Below are 27,971 nucleotides of genomic sequence, written 5' to 3'. Positions count from 1 at the left end.
CTTTTCATACCTGATTGCATTTGCTGAGAGCTTGTGGATGCTCGAGTAGTGTGTTCCTTTGTTATTTCCAGTACTCTTAAGAGTAAAAATGTCAGGCCACAGATAGTTTACCTGGTGGGGCGTGTGCTTTGGCACATGTGGGCTCTGTATGAGCCTTGGAAAGTGCCACCATGCCGGGAGAAGCTCCAGGGACATGGTTTCTCTGTCCTTTTTTCTCTATATTTGGGTGGAAAGTCAACTTGAGAGCTGTGAAATTTCACATGTGTGAGAGTCGCTGCTCTGAATAAAAGAAAAAACGAGGGAGCGAGCGATAGCACAGTGGGTTAACACACAGGGCGCAAAGCACATGGACCGGCATTAGGATCCCAGTTCAAGCCCCTGGCTCCCCACCTGCAGGGGGTGGCTTCACAAGCGGTGAAGCAGGTCTACAGGTGTCTGTCTATCTCTCTCTCTCTCTCGCTGTCTTCCCCTCCTCTCTCAGTTTCTCTCTGTCCTATCCAACAAAAACAGCAATGACAAAATTAACAATAAATACAACAACAAGGGCAACAAAAATGGGGCAAAATGGCCTTCAGGAGCAGTGGATTTGTAGTGCAGGCACTGAGCCCCAGCAATAACCCTGGAGGCAAAAAAAAAAAATTTACCCCACATCTGAGTGTTGCTAAGATCGACACTTCTGCCCTGCCCTCGTGTTTCTCAAGCCAACACACTGTGTATTACTGTGAAATTACATGATCTGGGAATGATGAAAATATACATAAAAGGTGGCTCTTTCCTAGGGGGTGTTTTTGTCCCTTCCCTGACACACATGCCCCATTTTTCTTTCTAGCTTCACTACGTTCACAGTACCCCTGGAGGCTCAGGCTCTGCAAACCCACCAGTGGTCAGTACAGTGTATGCCTACATTGGCACCCCACCAGCCCAGCGCCACGTGGCTTCACTGGTTTGGCGCCTGGGACCGACGCACTTCCTGGAAGAAGTTTTACCTCCTTCACATGTTACTTCCATATTTGAACTAGGACCAAATTATGTTGGAAGCTTCCAGGCTGTGTGTATGCCATGTAAGTAACTTACACTTAGTTCTTTAAAGCCGAGTAAAGCACAGCTCGTGCCACCTACCTGCAGGAATCCAGCACCTGTTTGTGTGGAAGGTCTAGGAATAGGTCTTTCCTCCTCTTCTTTTCAGCATGATACTAAGTGTTTTCTTCTGACTTCCTCTTGGGACTCATTATTCTTAGTGGTGTATATTAGGCATCTTTCCTTGATTGTGCCTCTGGGGGTTGGGGGGAGGGAGGTTCTCTTTGGAATGGACTTTCCTCTGCTATGATGGTTTGCTGTGAAGAAGCTGTTGTCTTTTATTTATTTATTTATTTTTGTGCCTCTAGGGTTATCACTAGGGTTCCATGCCAGCACTATGAATCCACTACTCCTGTGACCGTTTTTTTTTTTTCCCTTCAATTTTTTTAGATAGGACAGAGAGAAATTGAGAGGGGAGGGAAGGGAGTATAGAGAAGAGAAAGATAGACATGTGCAGACCTGCTTTACCACCTATGAAGTAACCCCAGTGCAGGTTGGGAGCCGAGGGCTTGAATCTGGATCTTCACACAGGTCCTTGTGCTTCATACTACGTGTGTTTAACCAAGTGCGCCACTGCCCGGTCCCCACTGCTAAGCTTTTCCCCCACACACCCAAGTGCCTGAACCATGACCCTCCTTTCTGGTGCTGGGGTTAGAACCTGGGTAACTGTCTTTTTTTGGCCGTACACTCATGATCTTGAAGAGACCTGCTCTTCTTTTGAAGGTAAAGATGCAAAATCAGAAGGTGTGGTGCCTTCTCCTGTGGCCCTGGTACCTGAGGAGAAGGTGTCCTTTGGCCTCTATGCTCTCTCTGTGTCTTCCCTCACTGTGGCAAGAATCCGGAAAGTGTACAACAAGCTGGATAGCAAAGCCATCGCTAAGCAGGTAAGCAGGGTGGTTTCTAGGATAAGCTATGACTTAGTACCACTGGAAGATGTAGCAAGGCCTTGGGCTGTGTTCTGCCCATGAATGGATGCCAGGAGTGCTCTTCCTGTTTGGCTTAGGGGGAGTCTCAGATGAATTCCGGAATGGAGTTGGTGCTGAGCTTAATTTAGAAAGATGAGATTTTTTGTTTGTTTGTTTATTTGCCACCAGGATTTCTGCTTAGAATCAGTATCTGCACAATTCTACCATTCCTGGTAGCCTTTCTTTTTCTTTGTTTTGTTTTGTTTGAGAGGGGGGAGACACCTGCAACACTGCTCCACCATTTGTGAAGCTTCCTCCCTAGATGTGAGGGTTGATTTACATTCTTATGGACTCTGAGAGGTGCTAGGATATGACTCAGCAGGTAAAATTCACCCCTGACTCAGGGTGAGACCCTGAGCTCATTATCCCCAGCAGCACCTTTCCACCCAGGGAATCCATCGGTACAGCAGTGCTTCAGTCTCCTCTCTCTTCCTGGCTAGCTCTCCCTCTATGTAGACTAAGAAAACTGGGCCAGGGAGAGAGCTCAGCGATCTTGCTTATGTGTGAGACCCTCTGTGTGTTGCCCTATTTTATCTGTAAGCTTGTGGATGACTTGCATGGCATTTCCATCGTTACGGAATAAAACTGCCACTGTCTTCTCTGATAACAAATCCTGTGAGTGATGAGGACCTGTAAGCCATAACAGAGTTTCAGAAAGACTCCTAAAGTTGTCTCCCAGACTGCTCTGCGTCTCAGCAAAGTCGGCTTCACTTCACTTGTGTGGTGTCCCTGTCTCCCCAAGTATTTATGCATCTTAAGCAAATGAGTGCTCAGGTTTTCATTGTTCTGATAAGAGGGGAGGGTGGTAAGAGAAATGTAATTGATCATGTCCAGCATTTTCTTCTATAGTGACATTTTCTTCTCTCCTATTCCTCAGTTAGGCCTTTCCTCCCATGAGAATGCTACTCCTGTGAAGTTGATACCCAATTCAGCAGGGCATCTTAATGGACCCGCCCGGACAATTGGGGCCACTCTGATTGGATACTTGGGTGAGTATAATTATCTTTATCGATAAGTTGAGAAATTATCTCAGGTATTGTGTATACACAGTACCACTAAGTTCCCTTCGCAGTTCAAATTTTCTGTTCTTTATTTCTGTGAGAGTAAAAGACTAGAGGGGGAGAGGCAGAGTGAGGAGACACCCCATAGCACTGCTCCACCATCCATGGCATTCTTCCAGTGCCATCCAGGGTGCTCCCAAGTGGTGTTGGCCTTCAAAACCAGGGCATCATATATCGCAAGGCACACTCTACCAGATGAGCTATCTCCCAGCACTTAGAACTTCCTTTTACTTTGGTCTCTATCTTAACTACCCACAATTGAATGGTGTTTTGTGTTCATTTTTAATAAGGTGGACCTGTAATATCTTGCAAGTATTTAGAGATTCACCCAACAAACAAACTCAAGTCCACTTTAATAAAAGTTATCACCTTCTATAAAATTCCACTAACAAGTTGTGTGTGTGTGATTCCAAGGTAAATTTCTATCCAATAATAATGAATAAATAAAAACATTTTAAAGTTTTATAAAAATAAAAGAGAGAGAGAGAGAGATAGTGGCTAAAGAGTTCAAAGATAGGGGCCGGGCAGTGACACCACTGGTTGAGCGCACATGTTACAGCGCACAAGGAACCTGGTTTTAACCCCCAGCCTCCACCTGCAGGGGAAAAGCTTTACAAGTGGTCAAGTAGGACTACAGGTGTCTCTCTGTCTCTCTCCCTCTCTGTCACCCCTACCCCTCTTGATTTCTGGCTGTCTCTATCCAATAAAGATAACTGAATTTTTTCTTTTTAAAAGAGAGTTCAAAAATGTAGGTGGTGTTTGTCACTATGTAGCACTATACAGACATCTGTTGATCCCTAATGATGTACTCCTGAAGTGTATTCTGCACTGCATGTGTGAGCTCACTCGTTGCTCACTCTCCACTGGGTATTATCTCCCTTGGGATAATACCCTCTACATCCATTTATGTTGTTGCAAATGGCAGGATTTCCATCTTTCTTTGTAGCTGGTAATCAGTTTGATGCATATATACACCACATTCTTCTTTATTCATTCCTCATTTGATGAGCACATAAGGCTGTTTTCTGTTCTTGCCTGTTTTAAACAACAGTGCAATAGACATGTACATACATTTCTTCAAATGAATGTCTGAGAGAATTAATTCTCAAACTTCTATTTTTATTTATTTATTTATTGTTTTTTTACCAGAGCACTTCTCAGTTCTGGTTTGTGGTGGCAGGGCATTGAAACTAGGACTTTGGCAGGAAGAGTCTCTTTACATAACCATTATGCTATCTACTCCTGCTCCATCTGGAACTTCTACATTTTATTCCCTATTTTATTTATTTACTTATTGAGAGCTCCATACTGCTCTCCATAGTGCCCACACTAGTTCACCGACACTTTCCTCTCCAACACTAGTTTCTTGACTCATGGCTGACAGTCATCCTCACACGTGTGTAGCAATAGCCCTTTTGCAACTTGACCTTTCCTTGGGCTAATAAGCGCTAATGAGCATCTTTTCTTCAAACTACTGGCCATCATATGCATGCCCTTTTTGGAAAATACTTCTTAGGAAGATTAATGCTGGTGGTGTTTGCTTGCTTGTTTGTTTTGTCCATCAGGGATTGATTGATTGATTGATTGAGTTTTGCTATTTCTTAATCAGGAGTGAGAACATTTGTCCCTAGACCTGTCGCCACAACTCTGCAGTACATCGGTGGGGCTGCGGCCATCCTGGGCCTGGTGGCCATGGCCTCAGATGTGGAAGGACTCTACGCAGCTGTCAAAGCCCTGGTCTGTGTGGTCAAGAGTAACCCCCTCGCCAGCAAAGAAATGGAAAGGATCAAGGGCTACCAGGTTTGTACCCACAAAGCTTTGTCTTCATGTTACACTGAAAACTTTTTTCATATGAACATAAACATGTACATTTATACTTACTTATTCTGCAGAAACATTATGCTGTCTCTCCAGCCACTACTTATTCTGGATAGAGTCAAATTAAGAGTGATGGGGTAGAGGCCAGTCAGTATTGCCCTTGGTAAAGCAGACATGTTATAATGTGAAAATTCCCAGGTTCAAGTCCCTAGTCACCATTTGCCAGGGGGAAAGTTTCACAACTGGTAAAGCAGGGCTGCAGGTGTGTTTCTTCATTTAAATCTCCCTTAACACTGAAATAATCTTATTGTGTATATATACTTTAAGGATCAGCTTTTTATTTTATTTATTTATTTATTTATAGCTACGATATCAAGTGAACCTATGAGTTGTTCATCCTTTACTCTTGTAAAATCTCAAGTCTCAGTTTTTAAATTCTTGAACTAGGGGCTATATTATGGCATGTTTTATATATGTTATATAGTTTAATAAATGTTTTGAACCATTTCAGAATGAGTTGCTAGTTGGAGTTACTTTTCTCATGGGAAGCAAGAATGAAGTTAAATTTTAAGATCTGTTACCACATACTATAGAGACTGCCAAGTTAGCTATCAGTGCAGGCCCTCCTCCTTGATTAAGTCCCTCCCCTCCACACTCAGACACCCTCCAGCCTCTCTTTCTTACCTCAGTGCGGGTGAGCCCTCCAGCCCCTCTTTCTTACTTCAGTGCGGGTGAGCGCTACACTGTAACTTGTGCATTGCTAGTGCTGAAAACCCACTTGGGTTTAAGAGCGTAGGTCATGGGGCCAGATGGTAGCACAGCGGGTTAAGTGCAGGTGGCGCAAAGCACAAGGACTGGCATAAGGATCCCGGTTCGAGCCCCTAGCTCCCCACCTGTGCGGCGGGGTGGGGGGGGGTGCTTCCCAGGTGGTGATGCAGGTCTGCAGGTGTCTCTCTTTCTCTCTCCCTCTCTGTCTTCCCCTCCTCTCTCAATTTCTCTTTGTCCTATCCAAGAACAACAGCAATGGCAACAATAACAACAAGGATAATATAATAGGAAAAATGGCTTCCAGGAGCAGTGGATTTGTAGTGCAGGTACTGAGCCCCAGCCATAACCCTGGGGGCAAAAATAGAAGAAAGTGGCCTGTATGAAGATAAATATGTGTTTGGAGCCAGATTAAATCCCTCTGGTGTAGGTGAAGTAGGACAGTCTTTTTAGCCTCAGACAATTCCTCGCTAGTAGTGCAGGAGCTGATTGCTATGCTGCATTGAGTAAGTTAACACTACTTTGAGGGTTTGTTTGTTTGTTTTTGCAAAACTGAAGTGATTATTACAACATTTTTATGATGAAAAATCAGGCCAATCTAAATGTTCTAGCAATATTAAAATGAGTAATTATACTATCATTCTAAAAAATGTCATTCAGTCTTTTAAAATTTCAAGTATTAAATCTATGATGTGAACCAAAAAAAAAGCATTCTTATGATAAAATGTCATGTAGAGGAATAATAGAAAACTGAATGCACACAGTGACCACAGACAGTTTTTTAGAAATTTATTTATGTATGTATTTAAAGGGTTTATGTAAAAGTGTATGCTTTAGGAGCAGTGTAATGGGATTACTTGACTCTTCAGATTTTCCCTGTTGTACTATTGTCAGGAGACAGTTTCAAATCTTTGAAGTCGCAGGAATTGCCCTATACAGAGCTCTCTGAATTTATGTTGTTCGTGTCACACATACACACATAATGTGTGCTGGTATTGCTTTCTTCTAGTTGCTTGCAATGCTGCTTAAGAAGAAGCGTTCCCTTCTTAACAGCCACATCCTCCACCTGACATTCTCCTTAGTGGGAACCGTTGACAGTGGACACGAGACCTCCATCATCCCAAATTCAACTGCTTTCCAGGACCTCCTCTGTGATTTCGAGGTAATCTGTCTAGAAGTGCCAACAGGAAATTTTTAATGAGCAATTTCTAATTCTGCATGTTGATTGACTACAGCACAGTTATGTCCCTAAGATATATTTACATCCTGTTGTTTGATGATACTTATTATGATAACAAAAAATATAAGATATAAAAAATGAGGTAGTAATAACATTCCTTCTCTTCTGGAATATTCCATTTTACAGATGTTGTAGAAGTGAAATGGAACTGTCCTTGGGCTTCACTGTTGCTGCTGCCTTTGGCATTATCAGAGGCAAAGGATTTCATCTAATAATTCTGGTGGAAACCTTGCCTTAACAAACAAAAGAGTCTGAACCTAAAATGCTGTTAATGCCAGCTTCATGGTGAAACATTACTTCATTTGCCCAAATACCTAGATTTTCATTTCTGCTGTGTCACTCCCTTGAGAGTTTCTGTTCAGTCTTTAGGATGGCACTTAATCCTATACCTCTTTTCTCTGTTTAACTTCAGGCTCATAGCAGTTTGTATGCCTATCACTATAGATGCACGTCATACACACACACACACACACATAAAGACACACACAGACACACACACAGCTTATACATTGCATAGATGTGTTATCTTTAACACAGCTTATGCATTGCATAGATGTGTTATATCTTTAACACAGCTTATACATTGCATAGATGTGTTATATCTATCTTTAACACAGCTTATACATTGCATAGATGTGTTATATTTTAACACAGCTTATACATTGCATAGATGTGTTATATCTTTAAATAATTATCACTATACATGCTACATTTTCATTTTGCCATCTCTCCACTCAAAATGGTCTCAAACGCTTACTTTGCTACCTGTGTTGTCTGGGCCCTAACACATCCCTGGAAATTGTCTGGCTAATAATTTTAAGTCCCTAACTGCTTTAGTTCATTTTGCAAGGATATCAGCTCCTGGCCTGTACCCAGCTCTCTGTATCCAGAGCTTGGCGGCACAGGACACACAGACTAGTTCTCTCTTCTTGCTTCTCCTTCTGCCTTAACCATTTCAGGACCCCCTAGCCCCCAACCTTGCTCTGACATCTTTGTCACTATTGTCTCCAGAATTCCCTGGCTATAAAATTTTCACTACGTATACAAACATGCTCATATTCACTTCTTTGTATCTTTCTTTATCTGTTGTTCTTTCCTACAGATTTTCCCAGCCAGCGCACTCCCCTTTCCTCCCTGAAAAGTTGACTCTCAGATCTGTCTCTTGCTCACCATCTGAACCCCACTCATTTCTGACTTCTTGCTTAGTGTTTCCATTTTTATGTGATCTTAACATAAAAACTGATCTTAACATCCTTCCTCAAATGAGTTCTTCTGTGTCTATTAATAACAGCCCCATTCCAGTCACCAAGCCTGGCAGTTGAAAACTCAGCTTCCTTCTTCCTGTCTTACTAGAACTAATCCAGTGTTAAGTAATATGTATTCTTTCTTTCCTTTCCTTGTCTCTCTCTTTCTTCTTTTCTTTCTTCCTTTTTTTCTTACCAGAGCACTGTTCAGCTCTGGCTTATGATGGTGCGGGGGATTGAACCTGGGACCTTTTAGCCTCAGGCATGCGAATCTGTTTGCTATAACCATTTTGCTATCTACCCTGCCTTGGATTCTTTCCACTTGGCAGTTAGCACCATGTCTTTGTGTCTGCTCTCCATGTGTTTGCAGATTCATATTCTGATCATTTCTGTTTTGTTTTTTTTTTTCCTCTTTTTTTTTAATTTTTTATTTAAGAAAGGATTAATGAACAAAAACATAAGGTAGGAGGGGTACAACTCCACACAATTCCCACCACCCAATCCCCATAACCCACCCCCTCCCATGATAGCTTTCCCATTCTCTAGCCCTCTGGGAGCATGGACCCAGGGTCGTTGAGGGTTGCAGAAGGTAGAAGGTCTGGCTTCTGTAATTGCTTCCCCACTGAACATGGGCGTTGACTGGTCGGTCCATACTCCCAGTCTGCCTCTCTCTTTCCCTAGTAAGGTGTGTCTCTGGGGAAGCTGAGCTCAGGACACATTGGTGGGGTCTTCAGTCCAGGGAAGCCTGGCCAGCATCCTGGTGGCATCTGGAACCTGGTGATTGAAAAGAGAGTTAACATATGAAGCCAAACAATTTGTTGAGCAATCATGGATCCCAAGCCTGGAATAGTGGAGAGGAAGTGTTAGGGAGGTACTCACTGCAAACTCTAGTGTACTTCTGCTTTCAGGTATATATTTTGCAGTAGTTTATGGATACGTGTGCACATAAGCTCTCTCTCACAGAAACTGGTGTATATCTAGGTTATGGGACTTTGTTAGAAAGTGAACTACCTGAGATGAAATTAGAGTGTACTATAAAAGGAAAGGTCTCACCCGAGTAATGAAGCTGAAGGGTTGTCATTCCACACGTGAAGTCTCTGGTTACAGTCTGAGGTGAAGCATGTTGAGGTGGCAATCGTTGTGTTGGTTAGGTTGTGATCGGCGGATGCAATATTATTTGGTTTGGATTGGGAGATGCATACAGGAAAGTGGACCCTATCCAAGGGTTCCAGGACTTAGGGTTCAAAAAGACAATCGATAGTTAATATTATCACCACATTATTTGGTAATTGGGTTAACTTTGAAAAGTCCCTTTGTTATGGTTTGCTGTAGAGTATCCAGTATCTTGTATATAGCTGTGCTATTGGATGCTTCTAATCTACTTGGTCTAGGCTTTTGAGAGAGTCCGCATATCAAATACATAGCCTATATATTAAAAAGATTCAGTTTGTCTTTTGAGAAACTTTGAGATATACAATTGATTTCCCCCCTCTCATATTAATTAACTACTGACTTATATGTCTACATTTTGCTAGGAGTGTACATAAACACCATTCCCACCACCAAAGGACTGTGACCCATCCCTCCCGCCCACTCCCACCCCCCACTGGCCCAGGAAGCTGCATGTCTATCCCTCACCACTGGGTTTTTACTTTGGTGCCCTACTTACAATTTGATCAGGTCCTGCTTTTAGTTTCCCTTTCATATCTTCTTAGTCAGCTTCTGTTGATGAGTGGGATCATCCCATACTCATCTTTATCTTTCTGACTTAGTTCACTTAACATAATTCCTTCTAGCTCTGTACAAGATGGGTCAGAGAAGGTGGGTTCATTGTTTTTGATAGCTGAAAAGCTTCTGCACATCCAAAGAAACTATTAAACAAACAGAGAGACCCCTCACAGAATGGGCGAAGATCTTCACATGCCAGACATCAGACAAGAAACTAATCACCAAAATATATAAAGAGCTCAGCAAACTTAGCACCAAAAAAGCAAATGACCCCATCCAAAAATGGGCAGAGGATATGAACAAAACATTCACCTCCGAGGAGATCCAAAAGGCTAACAAACATATGAAAAACTGCTCTAGGTCACTGATTGTCAGAGAAATGCAAATTAAGACAACACTAAGATACCACCTCACTCCTGTAAGAATGGCATACATCAAAAAGGACAGCAGCAACAAATGCTGGAGAGGTTTTGGGGACAGAGCAACCCTTTTACATTGCTGGTGGGAATGTAAATTGGTCCAGCCTCTGTGGAGAGCAGTCTGGAAAACTCTCAGAAGGCTAGACATGGACCTTCCATATGACCCAGTAATTCCTCTCCTGGGGTTATACCCCAAGGACTCCATAACACCCAACCAAAAAGAGGTGTGTACCCCTATGTTCATAGCAGCACAATTCATAATAGCTAAAACCTGGAAGCAACCCAGGTGCCCAACAACAGATGAGTGGCTGAGAAAGCTGTGGTATATATACACAATGGAATAGTATACAGCTATCAAGAACAATGAACCCACCTTCTCTGACCCATCTTGGACAAATCATTTCTGTTTTTTAAAGTTGTTTCTTTTAATTTGATAGGACAGAGAAGTTGAGAGTGGAAGAGAAGGGAGAGAGAGAGAAACTTGCAGCACTGCTTCACCACTTGTGAAGCTTCTGCCCTGCAAGTGGGGCCTGAGGTCTTGAATTTAGTAACATGTTCCTCGTTTATGGTACTGCAGAGGGGGGGGCTATTCTCTTAATTTCTTTTGCTTGTTTTACCAGAGCACTGATCAGTTTTGGCTTACGGGGATATGTGGTTTGAACCTGGGACCTTGGAGCCTCAGGCATGAGAGTCTCTTTGCATAGCCATTATGTTACCTACCCCCACTCAATATTCTATTCATTTCTCCTAAGCTATCATTTCTCTCTGCCTTTCATCAAAGGAATGTCTTAATCTATTCATTTCCTAAAGCTGAATTTTGTGTCACTTAATCAAAAACTTCCAGTAATTTCCTTTGCTGAAACTAGATGCCTCCATGGTGTAGCCATTTTCTTGTCTTTGTTTTTCAGAGGGGGGGGGGGGTGTAACAATATAAGGTTGCCTTTCCCTGAGGAAATTTTCTTCAACAAATAGACAATGAAAAACTTGTGAAGGCATACATAAATAAAGATACTCAAAAAAGATTATGGAGACTACAAAGAAGATCTACTTAGTAGGGCCAAGCTTCCTTTTTCATCTATGAACTGATATGTTTAAACCATGGACTATCTCTCACAGTAAAATTCTGATTAAAATCTAGAGGCAGGGCAGTAGTACACTTAGTGGAAGATACACATTAGCATATGCGTGGACCCTGGTTCAGGCTCTCTCACCTGCCAGCGGAAGCTTCACAAGCTATGAAGCAGAGCTGCAGGTGTCATTTCCCCCTCTCCATCTCTGTCTCCCCACTCCCTCTCAACTTCTGTCCCTGTTCAGAAAAGATAAAGGTTGTTGGAGGGGGTGGCCACTGAGAGCTATGGATTCATTGTGCACACACTGAGCCCCAGTAGTAACCCTGCTGGTAGATAAATTAAGAAAATTAAATATTAAAACAAATCAGTTACCTGGCAGATTTCCCTTGCTTGCTTTGTGGTTTCCTGAAACACACCTAATCACCCTAAACCACAACAGGGCATAAATACTGATTTGCTGTTATTTTTAGAATAGTCATTATTATTGTAATTTTATATGTTCCTAATATCTACCATATTTTGTGTTGCTTTTTTGCTTTAAATGATCATCTTTTTAAACTATATTTTCTTTTTTTTAATTTTTATTTATAAAATGGAAATATTGACAAGACTATAGAATAAGAGGGGTACATTTCCACACAATGCCCACTACCCCCAGAGCTCCATATCCTATCTCCTCCCTTGATAGCTTCCCAATTCTTTATCCCTCTGGGATTATAGACCCAGGATCATTATGGGGTGCAGAAGGTGGGTGGAAGGTCTGGCTTCTATAATTGCTTCCCCACTGAACATGGGCATTGACAGATCGATCCATACTCACAGCCTCTTTCTCTCTTTCCCTAGTGGGGCAGGGTTCTGGGGATGTGGGGCTCCAGGACGCATTGGTGGAGTCATCTGCCCAGGGAAGTCAAATTGGCATCAGGGTAGCATCTGGAACCTGGTGGCTGAAAAAGAATTAAGATATAAAGCAGAACAAATTGTTGACCAATCATGAACGTAAAGGCAAGAATATTGCACATGAACTATTTATTTTTAATGAAAGACAGGTACACAGATAAAGACCAGAGCACAGATCACTATTGGCCTATGGTGGTGCTAGGGATTGAACCTGGTGCCTCAGAGCCTCAGGCTTGTACCCTTTTCTATAACCATTATGCTGTCATTTACCTTTCAGCCACATTAAAAATATATATATATATATATATCACATCACCAATAAATAGCTTACCTGGTAGAATACACATTTTCCTATGACTGAGTCTCCCATCTCCCTTCGGGACCACTATCCATGGCATAAGGGAAGCTCCGGAAATAGTGGAGTGAGGTTGTGATACTTCTCCTTCTCTGTCTCCCTCAGTTTGTATCTGAATTTAAAAAGAAAAGAAACGAAAGTCCACTGAAGTCAGAACTCTGCATGTGCAAAAGCCTCTGCAGATCAAACAAAACACAATATATGTAACATATATTACCTGCTCACATGTGGAGAGTTGTAAAATTTGTGGCATTTTTATTCTTTTGTACAAATCCATATTTTTATTTTTGTTTTCTTCAGTGAGAAATATTTCTGCACTAGAATACCTGGTGTCCTTTATTCTTTTCATACTGGAAGGGGCTCAGCTCTCCATTGTCACTGTTTCTCCTCCCTGAGGTTTTGTTGACCTATTGAAATCTATGAGTTTGACATTTTCACCAGATTGGAAGGCCTTTTCTAATCATCTGTGACTTTTCCTTCTGCCCACTCCTTTCTTCTGGACTACCCCTACAGCTTTCTTAGTTTAAATTGTTGCACAAGTCACTAATGCACCATGTAGTATTCCTTTTTTTTTTTTTTTTTTCTTTCTATTTTGTATCATGCTTAATTTTGAGTCACTTCTATTGTAGATTTAAATCCACTGAACTTTTGCTGTAGTCTGATCTGCTGTTTGGCCCCTTCAGTGTTTTTTTTTCAAATTTTTTTAAACAGCACTGTTTAGCTCTGGCTTATGGTGTTGCAGGGGACTGAACCTGGGGCTTTGGAGCCTCAGGCATGAGAGTCTGTTTGCATAAACATTATGCTATCTACCCTCCACCCCAGTTTTTTTTTTTTCCAGGCATTTTGTTTTTTTTCCTCTATGGAACTTTTCTTTTGGATGTTGAGTTTATCTTTAGTTCCTCTATTTGTGATGTTCATTTTTTGTGTTATATTCTTTAGAATATGGAGCTTTTAAAAACTGAGGTATCATGGATGTGCGTTAGTTTCTTGTGTGCCGTGTAATTATTTGACTCCAGGGTTATCGATGGGGCTACATGTTGGCACTATGAATCCACCACTCCTGGTGGACATGCCCCCCACCCCTTTATTTTTTCTTCTTCCTATTTTATTTGATAGGACAGAGAGAAGTCGAGAGGGATGGGAAAAAGGAGAGACATCCGAAGATCTGCTTCACCACTTGTGAAGCGCCCCGCTGCAGGTGGGGAGCAGAGGACTCAGACCTGAGTTCCTGTGTGGCTCTTTGCTCATAGTACTAGGTGCACTTTGCTGAGTACACCTCCACCTGCCCCCACCCATGTAATTATTTGATACTTGTGTATATTAGCACTTTCTTTAAAGTCCTACTTACTCCATCTTTTGTCATTTCTGGACCGATCTAAATGATTTTTTTCTGCTACTTCTGGATTACATTTTCTATTTTGTCTGCATACTTGGTAGTTTTGACTAGATGTTGAGTTTCACTTGAGAGGTAGATTTTGTTGTGTTTCCATGAAGAATACTGAACTTTGCTCTTGGCTTACCAATATTTCTATCCTTTCAGCGCATTTTTTAAAATTTTTAATGTTTTTATTAATTAATTTATTATTGGATAGAGACAGAGAGAAATTGAGAGGAGAGGGGGAGCTAGAGAGAGAGAGAGAGAGAGACAGAGATACCTGCAGCCCAACTTACCATTTGTGAAACTTTCCTTCTGCAGGTGGGGACCAGGGGCTTGGACTCAGGTCTTTGAGCACTGTAATGCCTGGCCCCTCAATATGTTTTTAAACTTTATTGGGGTAGACCTTGCATGACCTTTAGTTTTGTGCTGATTTAGCCCCACCAATGAGGAATTACACTTCTGAAGCTGCCCCCCAGCCCCAAGCTCTTTGTTCTCCTGCAAGTGGGTTTGTGCACTAGTCTCAGCCTTGTGTCAGTTCAAGGAGTTGTTCAGTGTCTTCCTTGGCAGTAAGTAGCTCCTTCCGATTTCAGGCCCCACAGAAGACTCCAGTCATATAGTCTTTGTATTCAATACAAAGCGTTCATTATTCATTGTATTTGGTAAATTATTTTCAGTGTTCAATACTAGTATTCAGTCACTGATTTGGAAAAACATCCTATAGATCTTTCCTTTCCTGTTGCTTAATCTTGGTGATTGATGTGGCCCTGAACTACTTTAAGTTCAGAAGCAGAATTCCACATGCAAGCAGTTTTATAGGACTCAACCAAATTGCACTTAACTTGGTGATGTCTATTCAACTAAGTGTAAGTGAAACAAGTTCTAGGTGCTGTATTTGTGTATGATAGATTGACACTAGGGGATATATATTTTTAACCCTAAATGTGTTATTGTCCTTCATTTTTCTTCTAGGTCTGGCTCCATGCACCCTATGAGCTTCATCTTTCTTTGTTTGAACACTTCATTGAGCTGCTCACCGAGTCCAGGTATGTGTTAGCACCTCTGTGGCTAGTTATATAGTCGTAGACACCTTGATTGCACAGTGTATAAAATCTTCTTTCTCTTACAGTGAAGCATCAAAGAATGCCAAATTAATGAGGGAATTCCAACTCATCCCAAAGCTGCTACTGACACTTCGAGATACGTCTTTATCCCAGCCTACCATTGCTGCTATTAGTAACGTGCTGAGCTTTTTACTGCAAGGTTTTCCCAACAGCAATGATCTGCTCAGGTAGTGAAAACCTCTGTAACTGCCTAGCTAAAAGTACCAGCAAAATTATGATGAATGAAGGAAATTTGTTTCCGTGTTTGTGTAACACTTGTCAAGTTAACATTATTCAGGGTATTTGTAAGACCTTTGAAGCATGATTGTCTCAGCGTTATGCAAAGCCAGCGATTGCTATAGTAAGTAGCTGAAAAATATAATAATGAGAGATGGAATATTCGTGAGAAAAGATCTGGGGATTAGTCCAGTGGGATTCATCTTCTGAGACATAAAAAATGCTTTACATAGATAAATACATAAATGCTTGGATTCCAGCCTTCTTCTCCCAGCCCTGCTGCTTTTCATGTGTACACACACGTACATGCACACGCACACACACATACACTGGGCCTGCTATCTCTTACATTTACACAAATAGCTTGTTTTTTAAAAAATATTTATTTGTTCCCTTTTGTTGCCCTTGTTGTTTTATTGATGTAGTTATTATTGTTACTATTGTTGGATAGGACAGAGAGAAATGGAGAGAGGAGGGGAAGACAGAGAGGGGGAGAGAAAGACAGACACCTGAATTCCTGCTTCACCACCTGTGAAGCGACTCCCCTGCATGTGGGCAGCCGGGGGCTCGAACCGGGATCCTTACGCCGGTCCTTGCGCTTTGTGCCACATCCGCTTAACCTGCTGCGCTACCGCCTGACTCCCATAACCAGATATTTTAGTGTTGAACTTCACATCCTTTGTGTGATGCATCGTTTATGTCCATTGAAAAGTGGGACCTCACACATTTTTGACAGAGAATCAATAGAAATGTTCTAATACTTCTCTGTTATCATTTCTTTAAATGGGAGGAAAGAACTATCTAACCAAATTATTGTCCAAAAACAAAATTGTTTAAACTGAATCTGATCGCCACGTTTCATGTCATCTACCAGGTAATGCCGGTGAAATTACAGTTTCCCACAGTATCCCCCAAAACTAAGCTCTGATCTGCTTAGCATGCACTTCCCTCACTTTTATATTCCTATACTTTGAAAGAACTTTTTTTAAAAAAGATTTCATTTATTTATTAATGAGAAAGATAGGAGGAGAGAGAAAGAACCAGACATCACTCTGGCACATGTGCTGCCAGGGATCGAACTCAGGACCTCATGCTTGAGAGTCCAACGCTTTATCACTGCGCTGCCTCCCGAACCACTGAAAGAACTTTTTTTTTTTCCCCTCCTCTAGGGTTATTGCTGGGCTTGGTGCCTGCACCATGAATCCACCACTCCTGGAGGCCATTTTTTCCCCTTTTTGTTGCCCTTGTTAAGAACTTTGTAACTTAGTGGAAGATCAAAAGCTGGACCTTAAGAATTATCTTGAAGACTTTCAGTATTATTAACAATATTGATTTAGCCTAGCATGGTGGCATACCTGTAGTCTCAGCTCCCCAGGCTGGAGGATCCCTTGACTCTGGTAGCTCTGGGCTACAGTGCGAGCTGTCAGTCAGTGTCTGCACTAAGTACGAAGTCTGGCTCAGTTTGGTGTCTTCCCGTGTAGGGGGACCACCAGCTTGCCTAAGGAGGAGGGAGCCAGCCCACTTTGGAAGCATTACTAACATAAATCTAACCCTGATACTGTAGTAACAACTTTACTGACATTGTTGCTGAAACTTATCAAAACTGTTTTCTCTACTTTTAAGAGACAGGGACCCAGAGATGTTAAGGCCCAGGTATAGTGGTTAAAAAGAATACAAGCCAAAATCTTAACGAATTCATCTTTCCAATACTAAGGTTCTTAAATACCAAGATGGCAGTGAATATAAGTATGACATTTTAGGGCATTTTAATCTGAACCATTCTGCTAGGTTCTTGAAATCACTTGGATTAGTTACATTAAAGGACTGAGTTCTGTAGAAATCACCTTATTTCCTTTAGGGTGAGACTCACTAACATAGATAATAGGGGTAGTGAACCAAATATAATCATCTAAAAGTTTGTGAAAGGTAAAAATACTGGCTTTTGTTTACTTTTTTTTTTTGTACTGTGTTTGTTGTTAGGAAAGAAAATAAAATCCATATATATATATATTTTTATTTTTTACTTCTATACCTAAAGGTTTGGACAGTTCATTTCTTCTACTTTACCAACCTTTGCAGTTTGTGAGAAGTTTGTGGTTATGGAAATAAAGAATGAAGAGAAGCTTGACCCTGGTGAGTGGATTCTGAAACCTGAAAACAAATTACTTTGTGTTCTTTGGGCACAAATTAAACCCAATTATATGTGGTATTACTGTATTGTTACTTTTCTTCTTGAGTTTTTGTTGTTTTTGATATTTCACAGATATGTTTGACTTGAGTCAAGCCTTACAATATGCAGAAGTCCAAAATTACATACAAAATTTAACAGGGTGTGAATTTGACTTTTAAGATTAAACTCCTCTATTTTTAGAAGATTCATGGCCATGTTCCTTTAAATAGCAAACTCAGTGAAGTTTCATCATTTGAGTTTTTAAATTTATGTTTATCTCTTCAAAACAGAAGCAGCATGCTAAAATGAATCATGTCTATCTTACTATTGCTTTCTTAAAATTGTATTAGTTATTTATTAGTGGTTTGCAAGATTATAAGCTTATAAAGGCATAGTTCCCCCCCCCCACTGGAGTTCTGTGTCACACCACATGCACACACACACCCCAGTAATCTGTAGAGTGCTCAGTCTTACTGACAGTGTGTGCCATTTTACTATTTTATTTGCCCATTAACTTTTTTATTAGTCACTGGGTGAATTAATATTTTTCTAGAATCAGTTCCTATATTTAGAAAAAAGAAGCTCATAATTGGTGAGTCCCTAGTCTGCTCCAACTGCTTGTCTTAAAAAAACTTTCCTTGTTTAGTACATTTTCCCCCTTCTGTTTCAATCTATATTGCCTTTTGTATATTCCCTTTTTTAAAAAAAAGAATTATTTATTGATTGATAAAAAAGATAAGAGGAAGAGAGAGAGAGATAACCAGATATCACTCTGGTACATGTGCTGCCAGGGATTGAACTTGGGACCTCCTGGATCACACCTTTTGTATATTTCTAAGACAGGAGATTCTCTTGGCAAGCCTTGAAGCAGGACCTTTTAAGTTGACCTGTAATAGCAACATTTTTATGTTTGGTATTATTTCCATTATTTTCCTTTCACATTTTTCTAAAATCATAGCTCATGAATAATTTCCTTTTACTCTTTACAATCCTGTCCATGTGGAGGGGGTGGTATACTTTTTTTAAGGAGAAATTGAATGGTTTTAAAAGTCTCAGTGAATTCTTGTAAAACTTGAGACCTTTGACTACTTACCTACTATTCAGTTTATAATAATGCTGGTAGTACTTTGGTGAGGTACATTGGCACTGAATTAGAAGTATAAAGGTTGGGGCTGGGAGTCGGGCGGTAGCACACCAGGTTAAACACGCATGGCGCGAAGTGCAAGGAACACATAAGGATCCCGATTCAAGCCCCCGGCTCCCCACCTGCAAGGGGCGGGGGTCCCTTCACAAGTGGTGAAGCAGGTCTGCAGGTGTCTATCTTTTTCTCCCCCTTTTTTCTTCCCCTCCTCTCTCCATTTCTCTTTCCTATCTAACAGTGACAACATCAATAATAACTACAACAACCATAAAAATCAACAAGAGCCACAAAAGGGAAAATTAAGAAGAAAAAAAAAAAAGGTTGGGGCTGGATGGTGGTGTACCTGGTTGAGCCCCATGCTACAATGTTCAAGGACATGGGTTCAAGCTCCTCAGGTTCAAGCCCCCAGTCCCTACCTGCAGGGGGAAAGCTTCTTAAGTAATGAAGTATAAAGATTAGTTCAATAGATAATCCTTATAGAGTGCTTAGTGAATAGTACCCGGTACTACTCAAATGCTTTCTTGTGAGACCACCCATGTGAGCACCAGCACTTTCTGTAATCTTATATCAACCATATGAAATAAGTCTTGTAGTTATTCCAGTTACACAAAAGGAGACTCTCCCAGAAGGATGAAGTAGAGGCAGGCTTCCCGAGATTATTCTTTTCTATTGCTTTATTAATAGTATATATTTATGCATGTTTAGGTTATAATTATTCCAGTGTTTTAATTATCCCTAGTAGTTCAAATCAACATTATGAGCCTTTAATCACATTTGATTCTATAAGCAAAGAACATTTCTAAGTTTTTGGTTATTGTAAGCAATGCAAGTAGCTACTAGAAAGTGAAAATACTTGAAGAATTTTTTGGAAAAGATAAAAATTTAAGTGCAAAAAATTAGTATATAAAAGTATTAAAGAACAATACAGAATATCAACAAAATCACAAGGAAAATGAGAAAATTCTGAAGAAATGAGATGAAAAAGGAGACATTACAACAGTTACTATAAAAATGCAGAGGATCAAGAGAGACAAATATGACTAAGTACATGCCAATAAATCTGATAATTTAGAAGTAATTGATAAATGGGAATAGAAGGAAAACTGAAAACCTTTTCCATATAGTCAGAAACAAGACAAAATTGTCAGTACCTCCCAGTTCTGTTTATTAGAGGCCTTAATAAAAGCAATTAAACAACTGCATATAGGAAAAGTAAAAGAACAGCCTTTACTATATCCTGCTGGCGGGGTAATATATAGAGAAAGTTCTAAAGGAACCAGAAGATTGTTCACCCAATAGAGAATATACTCCATTGTATGTGAACACCTGATTTTAAGTACCCAACATTGGAATGTCTGTAAAGAGGAGGCTTCATGAGTACTAGAGCAGTGCGGTGGTGTCTCTTTTTTGTTTCTGTTTCTCCCTTTCTGTCTCTTGCCCTCTGTGTGTATGTTTAGGGGTCTGCTAGGAGTAGTGGAATCCCACAGGCTCAGAACCCCACTAGAACCCCGGTGAAGATAGGACGAGAGGGAGGAAAAGAGAAAGAGAAGTAGAAAAGAGAAAGGGAGGGAGAGAAGACAGACCTAAAAACACAATTATAACGCTATTAAAAATAATAAATGGGTACAATAAAGTGGCAGGCTACATAATAATATACAGAAATCTGATGCATTCCTCTGTACAAGCAAAAAACTTGAAGCAACATACATTAAGACGTCCTGTGCTCACTTCAGCAACACATACACTACAATTGGAACGATACAGAGTAGATTAGCATGGCCCCTGTACAAGTATGACAGGCACATTCATGAAGTGTTCCATATTTTTGGGAATTGTATGGAATTATACCCCTCTTATCCTACAATTCTGTTAATCATTATTAAATCACTAATAAAAGAAAAAAAGAAAGTGGTCCCTTTCACAGTTGCTAACAGTAGGAATTAAATGTCAAAAAATAACTTTACAAAATAATAATAATAAATTTACAAAGCAAATGGAAAGATCTGTACAATGAAAATTGTAAGACATGTGGCTGGGCAGTGGCACATTGGGTTAAGCACACATAGTATGGGATATAAGGACCTGCCCAAGGATCCCAGTTTGAGCCCCCGGTTCCCCACCTGCCAGGGGTGTTGAGCTCTGTCTTCTCCTCCCCCTCTCAATTTCTCTCTGTCCTATTCAAAAAAATCATAAAAAATGGCCACAGGAGCAGTGGATATTGCAGGCACCGAGCCCCAGTGATAACCCTGGAGGCAGAAAAATAAAATAGAAAGAAAAATGAAAATTATGACACTGTTAAAAAGCCAGAGAAGACACTAAAGAGATGAAAAGATATTCTGTCTTCATAGTTAGGGAGAATAAAAAATAACATAGTTTTAATTAGCAATTTATGTAAAGTAATAAACAGACTCAACACTATTCCCATTAAAATTCCAAAGGTATTTTTAAAGAACTAGGATAAAAATATTAACATTTTAATGGAGCTAAAAAGACCCCAAAACCTAAAATGATCTTGAACCAAAAAAACGTAAATGACTACTTAATATTACAGTAGAGTGGCAGTATCACAATTGCAAGGTAATAGAACAGACTATACATATGAACCAATGGAGTAGAATCAAGAGCCTAGAAGTAAAACCCACACCTATATCAACACTGCATCTGTGACAATGGAGGTGCGACTGTACAGTGGAGATAGAAAAATATCTTCAGGGCCGGGTGGTGGCGCAACTGGTTGAGAAAAATATCTTCAGGGCCAGGTGGTGGCACACCTGGTTGAGTGCACATTTTACAATGCGCAAGTCCCCAGTCCCCACCTGCAGGGGGAAAGCTTCACGTGTAGTGAAGCAAGGCTAGAGGTGTCTCTTTTTTTTTCTCTACCCCCCTTCCCTCTTGATTTCTGACTGTCTCTATCCAATAAATAACTTAAAATAATTTTTTTTTAAAAAAGAAAAATATCTTCAACAAATGATATGTGCTACATGTATAAAAGAATGACACTGGATTACTCTTTTTTAATTTTATTATTTATTTATTTATTTTGCCTCCAGGATTATCTCTGGGGCTCAGTGCCTGCACTATGAATTCACTACTCCTGGAGGCCATTTTTCCCATTTTGTTGCCATGCTTATTGTAGTTGTTATTGTTGTCATAGCTGTTGTTGTTGGATAGGACAGAGAGAAGTTGAGAGAGGACGGGGTGATAGAGAAGGGGAGAGAAAGATAAACACCTGCAGACCTGCTTCACCACTTGCGAAGCGGCCCTCTGCAGGTGGGGAGCTGGGGACTCGAACTGGGATCCTTTCACCGGCCCTGTACTTTGCACCATGTGCGCTTAACCCGCTGTGCTACCACCCAGCCCCCTCTTTTTAATTTTTTAATTATCTTTTATTTATTTGCTAGAGACAGCCGGAAATTGGGAGGAAGGGGGCTCCAGAGAGGGAGAGAGACAGATACAAAAGATTCCAACATCACTGCTCTACCACCTCCTGAAGCTTTCTCCTTGCAGATGGGGACCAGGGGCTTGAGCCAGTGTCTTTACGCATAACAACAAAAAAAAATTTTTTTTTTCTAGAAAATAAATTTTCCAGTGAGGTGTTTTGGTTATGTTATCCTGGTTTATCTGGGAAGGCAATTTAATGTTATTATTTTTATCATAGGAAGTGAAGAAGAATTTGGATGCCTTGTGTCTGCGAATATTATCCTTTTAAGGAACAGACTTCTAGATATTTTGTTAAAACTAGTTTATACATCTAAAGAAAAGACAAGCATTAACTTACAGTAAGTAAAATCTTATTCAAATTGATGGTCCCAGTTGCTTTTCCTTAGTTCAAGTTCAATAAGAGAAATGGCCCCAGAGTTGAAGTAAGAGTATTTCTTAGACACCAGTCACAGTGAGACGAGGACAATTTCCCCATGTGTCATGAACTATACTATAAGCCATTAAGTGCCACCCCCCCTGAAATGGTAAATAATATATTTACTCATTTCATATGTGATAGAGAATTTCACATAAGAGAAATAGATTCCAGATCATACTCATTAGTATTGGTAGTGATTGGGATAGAAACAGGAGCTTCAAGTCTACGAGTCTGGTGCTCTGCTGAGATATTTCCCTATTCACACTGCTGACTTTGTCTTTAACAAATTGTATTGATATAGCTTTGCCTGAAAATATTATAAACATTTTAGGGGTGGGGGTAGACAGTATAATGATTATGCAAAGAGACTCTCGAAAGTCCCAGGTTCAATCCCCCTCACCACCATAAGCCAGAGCTGAGCAATGCTCTGGTAAAAAAAAAAAAAAAAATTACAAAAAAAAGTTTAGAAACACTAAACACACCTCCCAATGGATTTTTAACCCCCCAAAATGTATACTATCTGAAGAACAAAACCTGATCTTGTTTTCATTTTTATTGGCAATCCTAATCCTTGAAATTTATTGTCTTTATTTCTTTGAAATCCATCTGTCTTTGAACAGAGCTTGTGAAGAGTTGGTCAAGACACTGGGTTTTGACTGGATTATGATGTTCATGGAAGAGCACCTGCATTCCACCACAGTTACAGCAGCCATGAGGATTCTCGTTGTGTTGTTGAGCAATCAGTCTATTCTCATCAAGTTTAAAGAAGGACTCAGTGGAGGAGGGTGGCTGGAACAGACGGATTCTGTCTTAACAAATAAGATTGGCACTGTGCTAGGTATGAGGCTTTTGCGATCAACTTCTTTAGTCTACTGTGTATAACTCTTTGTTTTCAAATCTTGAGGTTTTTTTTTTTTCCAGGTTGTCTAATAATCACCACAAGTCATGAATTTTAATTGAGGGTAGAATACAAATGCTTAGAGAACTCCAAATTTGGCTTTTTAAATTGCATATCAAACTGAGGTCAGAAACATAATACATGATTTGAAAACAGCAGGGAATTTCTTGGAATCTTTATATTTTACCCTTTCTGATCTGTAAGCAAATAATTAGCTAATTGTCAGAATTTACATTAATGATAATGATTTGTTCTTTGAGCAGTTATTACGTACCAGTTGCAAAATAGCTTATTTTGTTTTTACAATAACCCTATAATATCCTCTTTACAGATGAAGAAGTTAAGGGATGACTTAAAGTTACTCATCACAAGTTAGGAGTATCAAAATTTGAAGTCAGGTCACTCTGAGTGAAAGCCCCTTCTTGTAACAGTTTAACTGCATTACCACTCGTCGACTTAAGCTTAGAATTTGATATAAAACCCTTTACTCTCTACTGACTAACTAGCTTCCAGCATTTAACTGGGCATTAGAGTAATATTAATAAACTGTTCTTTCCTGTGTTAGCTTCATTTGAACTGGTATATTTCTGTTCATACTAATAATCTTACTATGGAAAGTTTTGTTTGAAGTTGATGTTTTATCAAAAATCATAGTTATTTTTAGACCTTTCACCTTCTGTCCCCCATAAAGATCTTTGGTCCATACTCCTAGAGGGATAAAGTATAGGGAACCTTTCAATGGAAGGAAGGGTATATGGAACTCTGGTGGTGGGAATTGTGTGGAGTATACCCCTCTTATCCCACAATCTTGACGATCATTATTAAATCACTATTTAAAAATTTAAAAATAAAGATAAAAAATAAAAATTATAGTTTTCTTAAAGTATTTTAAAATTACGTTTGTCACTATAACTGCGTTTTTAAATTTATTTTAAAATTCATTTTTAATTATCTTTTATTTATTGGATAGAAACAGCCAGAAATCAAGAGGGAAAGGGGAGACAGAAGGGGAGAGAGACAGAGAAATACCTGCCGACCTGCTTCACCACTCGTGTAGCTGTCCCCCTGCAGGTGGGGACCAGGGGCTTGAACGTGGGTCCTTGAGCACTGTAATGTGAAATAAGTTTCAGCATAGAATTGTTTTATTGTTACTTCACATGTGCAAAATGAAAGTCCCAGGTTCAGTCCCCACTATCACCACATGCCAGAGTTAAACAGTGTCCGGGGGGGGGGGGGGAGGTACATTTTAAATCATTATTATAGTGACTTTCATGGTCTAAAAATAGGACACTGTTTTGTACTGATTCTCTGTGGTAAGAATATAGCCTACAGAAATACTGTTAGCAACTTCACAACAAGAAATTTATCATCATTTATACCTGGTAGAGTGAACAATAAGAAGCACAATTGAAAGTGGGTTCTGTTGAATGTGAGAGTTTAAAATGTTCTGCTTCCACTTCAGGCCAAGTAACAGCACAAGTGTTAAAAAGGAAAGATATGAATCATTAAGATTTGAGAAATCCTATCACACATATTGTCTTTCCTAGTCTTTATAATTCTGGAGACAGATGTTGATATTAATTAATTTAATAGGAACTAAAATTAATAAACAAATTATTTTTCCCAATTAGGACTTAGAAGACTCATAATTGCATATCGTTGCTGAGTCAGACAGCACCGGGGTCTAAGAACCTGGCTTTTCCACTCTGGATCTTGTGTCTTTTCTGTCCCACACCACATCAGTAATAGCAAAAGCTTACCATGCTTGATCTTCCTGACTTCATGCCTGGGAATCTACTTGTCCTTTATTGAAACCTACTTAAGCATCTGCTGTTCTGATTCAAAAAGAGAAGACCAAAATTTCAGTTTCAATTTAATTTCATTTTGACTTATTTTAATTTAAACTTCCTCATATGTCTGACATATACTTAAGTGTTTATATAGGTAAATACAATCTTCTTATTTATCTTCATTCTGATGAGCAACCTGATGTTTCACATGAGAGAGAGGGCGAGAGAGAAGGAGTTACCAGAGGCCCACTTCAGTAAGTGCAGCATCAGGAATTGGACCAGAAGCCTCAGGTGCTTCCCTCTTCCAGCCAAGCTATTTCCCCAGCCAACTGAGGTCATTCTATAATGAGTACAGTTTCTGTCACCTCTTGTATCAGATTGTCCCAATTATATTTTAAGATCTTAGCCTAATATATACAGGTTTGTCCTAATATATACAGGTTTTCAAAGGGAAGTAAAGGAGGACTGTGACTGAAAGATAAAGTCTTGTCATTGAGTGATTGCCTGTCTTAATGTGAACATTCTAGACATGCCTCGTGCTGAGTTACTCATTTTATTGTTAATGCAGTTTGATGATTAGTGACCAGTCTTGTACTTACTATTCTATTTCCTTTTCTCTTAGGATTCAATGTGGGTAGGAGTGCTGGTGGAAGATCTACAGTCAGAGAGATTAACCGGGATGCTTGTCATTTCCCTGGTTTTCCAGTCCTGCAGTCCTTCCTTCCTAAACACACTAATGTCCCTGCCCTCTACTTCCTCCTCATGGCATTGTTTCTGCAGCAGCCAGTTAGTGAGCTGCCTGAGAACCTGCAGGTCAGTGTGCCTGTCAGCAGCAGCCGATGTAAGCAGGGTTGCCAGGTAGGAATTACCTAGGAAGGTGTACTCATGACTATGTATGCAAAATGGGCTCCAGGGCTCAGCTACTCATAGGGAAACCAGTTGATCCCACCCTTTCTCACATCAAGATTTTGATTTAGGACAAAACAGTCTGAAAACACCATAGAAATGTTTCGCTAAGTGTAGTCCCTTGTCTCTACTTGGCCTTTTTAAAAATTATTCCTCTATGATTGTACTTGCACATCAAAACTTTGGACAGTGTTTTAATGGTGATTTGATTTTTTTAAAACATTTTTTAATTCCCTTGTTGTTTTATTATTGTAGTTATTGTTGTTGTCTTCGTCGTTGGATAGGACAGAGAGAAATCAAGAGAGATAGGGAAGACAAGGGGAGACAAAGATAGACACCTGCAGACCTGCTTCACTGCTTAGAAGTAACTCCTTTGCAGGTGGGGCGCTGGGGGCTCGAACCAGGATCCTTACGCCAGGCCTTGCACTTTGCACCACCTGCACTTAACTTGCTGTGCTACCACCCATGGTGATTTGATTTTTAACTCTTTGGGTTGTAAGATTTTTTTTCTAGAAATTTTATTTCTGGGTAATTAATAATGAAAGGAATAGAATATATACAATCAATTAAAAAAAGATTATTTTCCTCAACTCTTACAAGCTCTTAGTGAACCCTGCCCATAATAAAAAGACAGGTCAACAGTGTAAAGATAAATCCAACTGCCTTTGTAAGTATTGTGGCCCTATAAAAATAACAGACTCAAGAAAGTGACCTGAATTTTTATACTTTTCAGTGAGACTGACAAGATGGAAGAATGTAGTCTGGAGTTAGCACAATAGTGAAGCATTAGCTTGGTTTCTTTTAATTTTTTATTTATAAAAAGGAAACATTGACAAAACCATAGGATAAGAGGGGTACAACTTCGCACAATTCCCACCACCAGAACTCCGTATCCCATCCCCTCCCCTGATAGCTTTCCCATTCTTTATCCCTCTGGGAGTATGGACCCAGGGTCATTGTGGGATGCAGAAGGTTGAAGGTCTGGCTTCTGTAATTGCTTCCCTACTGAACATGGCGTTGACAGGTCGAACCATACTCCCTGCCTGCTTCTCTCTTTCCCTAGTAGGGTGGGATTCTGGGAAAGTGGAGCTCAAGGATACATTGGTGGGGTCCTCTGTCCAGGGAAGTCTGGTCGGCATCATGCTAACCTGGCTACTGAAAAGAGAGTTAACATACAAAGCCAAACAAATTGTTGACCAGTCATGGGCTTAAAGGCTGGAATAGTGCAGATGAAGAGTTGGGGGGGGTCTTCCATTTTGTAGATAGCAAGTAGGCATATTTTAGTTAAATTCCAAAGTGTCTGTGGCTATATTAATTCTTTAGGTAGCACAATAGTGAAGCATTAACTTGGTTTCTTTGTAGTGCCTTCCTGGCCCCCAAACTCTCTCACTGTCATGATAAGGCTGCCTTCTACCTCCTGGTGCAGGCAGAGTACTTTTAACGTAAGGGATTTAGTTCTTGTGTTCAGGAGACACAAGAGGATGGTCTGAATGTCTTCCTGCACAGGCTCAAGTATCTTCAACTCAAAATAGCCAACCTGCCAAAGTGGCACCATTTGGGTTGATGATTCTGAATCCCCACACTGCAATTCATTCGGGTCAGTAGGACAAGTTTCTAAGCAAGTTTGGTTGGAAAAATGTTTCTAACTCCTTAATGAAAGATAATATACACATTAACAAAACAAAACAGTGCAGCTTTACTTGATTTTTAATTGAAGACGATTAGAAATACCTATACAAAAAAGCTAAGTGGTACTGCAGTGACTAAGGGTTTAGCCTCTAAATTAAACTAGACTTCCATCATCATGCCAAATGCTGTTCCACTCAATTACAATAAACAGCAATATCCTGTAT

The 27,971-nt window shown here is 40.1% G+C and overlaps 1 protein-coding gene and 1 non-coding gene across 5 annotated transcripts in view; both read left to right on the top strand.

Annotated features, from left to right (window-relative positions):
- Nucleotides 1–27,971, top strand: part of WDFY3 (WD repeat and FYVE domain containing 3) — a 291,982-nt gene that overhangs the window by 182,195 nt on the left and 81,816 nt on the right. For 3 of the 4 annotated variants that reach the window (XM_060187747.1, XM_016189049.2, XM_007525029.3), the window contains 11 exons: nucleotides 830–1,061; nucleotides 1,801–1,961; nucleotides 2,920–3,031; nucleotides 4,713–4,903; nucleotides 6,696–6,848; nucleotides 14,987–15,060; nucleotides 15,144–15,305; nucleotides 17,393–17,487; nucleotides 22,324–22,444; nucleotides 23,145–23,362; nucleotides 25,835–26,070. In XM_060187747.1, coding sequence (XP_060043730.1) covers nucleotides 830–1,061; nucleotides 1,801–1,961; nucleotides 2,920–3,031; nucleotides 4,713–4,903; nucleotides 6,696–6,848; nucleotides 14,987–15,060; nucleotides 15,144–15,305; nucleotides 17,393–17,487; nucleotides 22,324–22,444; nucleotides 23,145–23,362; nucleotides 25,835–26,070 — 1,755 coding nt within the window. The remainder of the gene's footprint in view (nucleotides 1–829; nucleotides 1,062–1,800; nucleotides 1,962–2,919; nucleotides 3,032–4,712; nucleotides 4,904–6,695; nucleotides 6,849–14,986; nucleotides 15,061–15,143; nucleotides 15,306–17,392; nucleotides 17,488–22,323; nucleotides 22,445–23,144; nucleotides 23,363–25,834; nucleotides 26,071–27,971) is intronic. The other variant, XM_060187746.1, reaches the window with a different exon arrangement.
- LOC132537838 (U6 spliceosomal RNA) lies at nucleotides 20,386–20,492 on the top strand. Its single transcript, XR_009549263.1, has one exon. It is a non-coding gene; the product is annotated as a U6 spliceosomal RNA (small nuclear RNA).

Source organism: Erinaceus europaeus, chromosome 3, assembly GCF_950295315.1.
Source record: "Erinaceus europaeus chromosome 3, mEriEur2.1, whole genome shotgun sequence".
Classification (NCBI taxonomy): domain Eukaryota; kingdom Metazoa; phylum Chordata; class Mammalia; order Eulipotyphla; family Erinaceidae; genus Erinaceus; species Erinaceus europaeus.
The sequence above is the reverse complement of the archived record's forward strand: the minus strand, read 5'-3'. Positions and strand labels throughout refer to the sequence as shown.